Here is a 5,834-nt window from a genome sequence, read left to right on the forward strand (position 1 = left end):
GGTATAATTGTTATTTTTTAATTTTTTTATAAATTATAATTATATGTATTATAAATATATGTTAAAAATTAAAAATTATATATATTATAAATTAAAATAATTATATATTAGTAAGCCTAGTTGACCTGTTGACTAGAAGGGGTATTTTAGTCATTATTTCTAAAAAAATAGATTTAAATTGATCATGGGGCGGTGAGATTATTTATTGGTAACATATGGGTGACTTTTGATATTAAAAATTTCATAAGAGGATTTTTAATATTTTGTTATATCACAGGGGGTCAAAATAGATTTAACCCCAAAAAATTATTATTTGAATATTGTAAATTTTCCTGCAATTAAAAACTGCTAAGATTAGATGATGTCTGACAGTTTAATTTGAAAAATAATTAGAAGAACCATATTTTAATTTATTTCAAAAGTAAATAAAATTATGTATATATATATCTAACTTTTAATTAAATATCTCGAGTATTATTTGAATTTACATTTGCATTCAATTTTAATTTGATGAGTTTTTAATAATTTGAGTTCAAACAAATTTTATTTATTCCATATATTACTCAAATTTCACTAAATTAAGTTTCCTTCTTATTTTCTATTTCTTAAACTATCAAGTTAAGGTTTGCTTAATTTGATAATAAAATTAATTTTGTATAATTATTGAATCAATATGAAAAACTCTAACATATTCGGTCAAATTTTCAATACGCAATCAATATAAATAAAATATGTAATAAAATGACTATATACTTATTTTTTTTAAAATATACTAAAAGTTTACGAATTCAATAATTTTAAATTAATAGATAAATGAAGGGCATTAGACTATATCAATACCTCTGGATATTTTAGGGTATTAAATCCTACTCATACCCACTCATTTAATTTCATAAGTCTAGTGTAAGTGGGATCTTCTACCAACTGAGTACAGTGTGGGTATGAGTATGAAAGTTATTTTTTAAATATAAGTTTTGTTGAACCAAACCAATCATAGAGCAAATGTAGCACATTTGATCTGCGACTGATCATTTTTTCTGAACTGTGCACTAACCGCATAACAAAGACATTGCACTTGTCATATAATTGATTCATATTTGCTCGAATCGAATTCGGGCTAAAATTTCCTTACGAGCGAGAAAATACCCTGCCCATTAGCAAGCTTAACCCAACCCAATGTCTAACACATAAAACACCCATCACTGCCCAAGAAAAACAACACAAAGTTTAGTACAAGAAACATGACATTCATAGTTATAGTTCTCCACAAACCATTCTCTTACATACTCAATAAGCATCAAATTTCTGGTATCCACGATTCATGCAATCTATACCCTCCTGGACGAACATTATCCATCCCTAAGAGAGATTTAAACAACCCAACATTCTTCCTTACTTATAGTTAAAAAACCTGTCTGTAAGTATCAGTTACCAATTCGCTTTCCTTTGTTTCCAGCTGCAAGCCACGGAGCCCGTCTGGCCCGACCACGCCTCCACACTCCCCAGTTTCTCATCCTGGAAAATATTTTCCTGATCTGGTATAACTTGTGAGCCTGCTGAGCTATCACATTTGCAGTCGATGAATTCTCATCGAGTATTATCTCATAGCCATCACGGAAAGAGTCCATCCCTTCGGTTAATAGCTGCCAGAAGAGGCCGCCAGCCGCAGCTCCACCATGTTTGGCAGATGCGTATATCTTGGAATACACAGTGTTGAATAGCGTGTCGCGCTCGTAGGGGCTGAAACCGGGATCTTTCCAGGATTTCCCGAATTCAGTGATGAGTAAGGGCTTGTGGAGAATGAACTGAGCATCTTGGATGTGTGCGTCGAGCCAATTGCTCAGGAAAGAAAGTTGCTTTTGATCATCGGAGCTGGATAGCCTGCTCATGCAACCACAAAATATGGCGGTTATTGTATGGACAGACACCGTTTTAAGGGTCGGGTTGGATTTTCTATTTCAAATATTATTGCATTTTTTATTTCAATTAAAATAAACAAGTCGTGTTTTTTTTTAAATAAATTATAGGATTAAAGGCAATTTTCGTCCTTTAATTTCAGGTCATTCTCGTTTTAGTCCCTTAAGTTACTAGGGTTTCATTTTGGTCCCGTAAAACTGAAAAAATCTCAATTTTGGTACAAATTTGATCGTAAAGTTGAGTCACTCGCCGGAAAAAATCATATGTCAGGCATGTGATTTTTTAAATTGGAGTTTGCATTGTGATTGGCTGAAAATAAAAGGCTTAAAAGCAATTTTCGTCCCCATAACTTCAGGCCATTCTCGTTTTAGTCCCCTAACTTCAGGTCATGTCTTCACCACATCATCTTTTTCAGTCAATCACAATGCAAGCTCCAACTTAAGAAATCACATGTCTGGCACGTGACTTTTTCCGGCGAGTGACTCAACTTTCCGACCAAATTTGTACCAAAATTGAGATTTTTTCAGTTTTACGAGACCAAAATGAAACCCTAATAACTTAAGGGACTAAAACGAGAATGGCCGGAAGTTAAGGGACGAAAATTGCCTTTAAGCCTAAATTATACGAAGTAATTTTTATATACATGACGTGTGTATGCTAAATGAAATTAAAAGATTCAACCAAATTTGAAATAAAAAATTCAATTCGATTTTTAAGAGGAGAGATCTTGTATCGGTTTTGCATATTAATAACACCCACTGGTGTATTATATGTGGACCCATTTTTGAGCTATTTGTCACTAATATTTATATAATGACAAGATAAAAATTATTCTTTACTTCATATATATTATTAATAATAACTTTAAAATTATTATTTGATAGTTTGTTACTAATATCGTATTTTCTTGTAGTGATATTTGATATCAAAGTACCATAAAAGATCCCAACCATCATTTTAACAAGTTAATTAACTAAATTTATTTAAAAGAAGGGTAAAATTACAACTACCTCCCCTAAAGTTTGGCATAACTATAAATACCCTCTTATTTTTTAAAAAATTACAAATACCCTCCTAAAAAATAATAATTATGTAATCCTTAGACGGTGAGGTAGAAATTACTATGTTACCCTTGTTTAATTTTTATTTCTTAAAAAAATGTTTGTAAGAATGTAAAAACAAAAAAGAAAAATTGTGAGTGAGTAACATAAAAAATTCATAGGGTATATTATTTCATACAAATATTTAATCTTTTTTAAAAATATATAAAATTGTAATTCATAATTCAAAAAGACATTTTGATCCGTTAATGAGAAAAAACGAATGAAAACCTAAAGGAATATATTTGTTGCTAGACGAATATTAAAATAAAAAGAGTATTTTACTATTTGTAATCTCCTAAACATCGAGGAGGTATTTATAAATATGTCAAACATTATGGGAGATAACTGTAATTTACCCTTAAGAGAATTTACAAATTTATACAAGTTATAAAATGTTTTTAAATAAAATTCATTTGTTTTAAATATAAACTCTTGAGTAATTTGAATAAAATAAGATCATGAAACTTATAATATATTACTAATAACAATTTTGTAATTAGTGACATAATTAAAATTGAAAGAGTTTGTTAAGATTTTATATATGACAAGTGCAATACACTTGTCGTATGATTGAATTGAATTACAGTTGAATAAGTGCATTTCAATTATTTGGTTGGATTAAATGGGAAAGAATTTTTCATGTATAAGAAGTTGGAGAGACGAAAGTAGTTACCACTGATCAGGGTAGGAGTGGACAGTAGCAAAATCAATGGCGGGAATCCGGTTGTTTGCAATGAAGTCTGTTCCAATGGTGAAACCAGGATTAAGGTTAGTCCTCCAATTAGAAGATGATTGGCCGTAGAATCCTTCTAAGCCAATCTCCAGCAAGTGATTCCTGTCGATGGACTTCAGGTAAGAAGCCATTTCCATTATCCAGGCCTGTCGGAAATTAGGACAAGACAACTTGTAAGCATGAATGCTGCAACATGACTTGCTAAACCATTACATTTATTTCTTGACAACTGAATGTGGGATGCTGGGAAAGTCGAGGTGCATGGATCTCTGTAAAATTCAACTTATGTTCTTGAATCAAGGACTAATTTCAAGCACAAAACTGAATTCAGGATCAAGATCAGACTTCTTCAACAAACCTACCATAAATGTATGGATTATTTTAAGGATGTGGAAAAACAGTTTGGATCTTTTATTACACAAGAGAAGACAATGCGGTTATAAATGAAGTATATGGGTTAAGACAGTCAGTTCTTGCTTAATAAGAGTTTAACCTACACCACAGTTAAGTAGTTCCAAGAGTTAATTCAAGTACAAAGAGTCTTTCTTACACCTTTTTGGGCTTACTTTCGTGCATCAATCTCATGGCAAGTAAAATATATAATTGATTTAGATCTAACCGAAGCAGTTGGATTTCCTTATTTTCCTCTATGCTGCGTCAAGAAAGTAGTATTGCATCGGAAATTCCTTTTGGCATATACACTTCACATGTATAAACAGATGGATAGGCGACATGAATTTAGGCAGACGACAGCGAGAAGATCTAAAAGAGTCCAGAAAAGTATGAGAAACCTGAATGGTTCTGCCTGATGGATCTGATGTGCATCTGGGCTCATTCATCAGCTCCCAAGCCATAATTGTGGGATCATTCTTGTAAACAATTCCAGTAATGGTGTTGTACCTGTTAAGAACACTCTACAAAAAACACACAATGATAAAGAATTATTACAACAGACAATCTGAAAATTCTACTCTTCTTGAATCCACACACTCACGTACACTTATATGATTCTTGTAAAACCCTTTAACAACAGAGTTTCTGAAGAAATCATCATCAGATGTCAGATACTGCCCTCGATTTCTAGCCCAGTTCACATACTGCTTCTTCCCCCCAAAGCTGTCATAGTTATTGGCCAAGCTTAGTATCAGCTTGATCCCATGTCTCCTCGCTTCAGCCACAACAAAGTCCAATCCCTTCAGACAAACACAGACAAATTAGAGCTGCACACACACACACAGACACACAGGTAGTACTAGGAGGAGGTCTATACATGAACAGACCTTGAACATTTGTTGATTGTAAGCGCCAGGAGAATACTGCAAAGGTCTGTATCCACCATCACTGAAAGCCCAAGTTCTTGCAACAGTGAGGCCATGGGCGGCGGCCTGCCGGAAAACAGCGGAGACTTTGGGCCTCTGGGAAGGGTCGGAAGCGAGGTACATGAGCCAGTAGGCGTTGAAGCCATTGGCGTAAAAAGGGGTGCCGTTGAGGAAGAAGTGGATTCCTCTGGTTCTGATGAACATGTCTGCTGCATTGGCGGAAAGAAGACATTTTTGGTGGAGGAGAAGGAAGAAGAGAATTAGTGGGAAATGTTGGTTCATGATCTTGAGCCTTTCTTTTTTTGGATAGATTTGGAAAGATTTTGAAGAAGAAGAAGAAAATGGTCTAAAGCTGAGCAGAAGAGTGGTGCAGTACTGCCACTGCTGCTTCTAGTCTTGTCTTGAGCTTCATAAAGTGAGATTTATGTTTGCAACTGTTCAAATTAATTGTTGGTTTGCTTTTATTTTCAAAAGTTAATTTCAAATTCAAAAAAACTTGTTTCTTTAGAACAATTTTATTTTGATACGTGCAAAAAACGCATTTATGAAATAAATGATGCAAGTAAAAAATGCAGTGCTCAATCCACTTGAAGTGAAAAGTTATGAAATAAGTGCTAGAAGATAAAAACGATTAAATGAGTGAAGAAAAAAGTATTATTAATTGACTTTGTGTACAATAAAGAGAAATGTGAAAATCGTAGTATAAGGGTCTCAGAGTGAAGAACATCTCAAAAAAATATATGTAGGTGTGAACGTGTGCCC

At 33.2% G+C, this 5,834-nt stretch overlaps 1 protein-coding gene across 1 annotated transcript; it reads right to left on the reverse strand.

The window, feature by feature from the left end:
- Positions 1,182-5,495, reverse strand: LOC105165771 (mannan endo-1,4-beta-mannosidase 7). The gene is made up of 5 exons (XM_011084897.2): positions 5,034-5,495; positions 4,752-4,946; positions 4,545-4,667; positions 3,694-3,899; positions 1,182-1,881 (listed from the first exon to the last, which is right to left on the reverse strand). The coding sequence occupies exons 1-5, from the start codon at positions 5,352-5,354 to the stop codon at positions 1,425-1,427; spliced, it is 1,302 nt and encodes a 433-aa protein (XP_011083199.1). The 5' UTR covers positions 5,355-5,495; the 3' UTR covers positions 1,182-1,424.

Source organism: Sesamum indicum, linkage group LG6 (assembly GCF_000512975.1).
Source record: "Sesamum indicum cultivar Zhongzhi No. 13 linkage group LG6, S_indicum_v1.0, whole genome shotgun sequence".
In the NCBI taxonomy this organism is placed as follows: Eukaryota; Viridiplantae; Streptophyta; class Magnoliopsida; order Lamiales; family Pedaliaceae; genus Sesamum; species Sesamum indicum.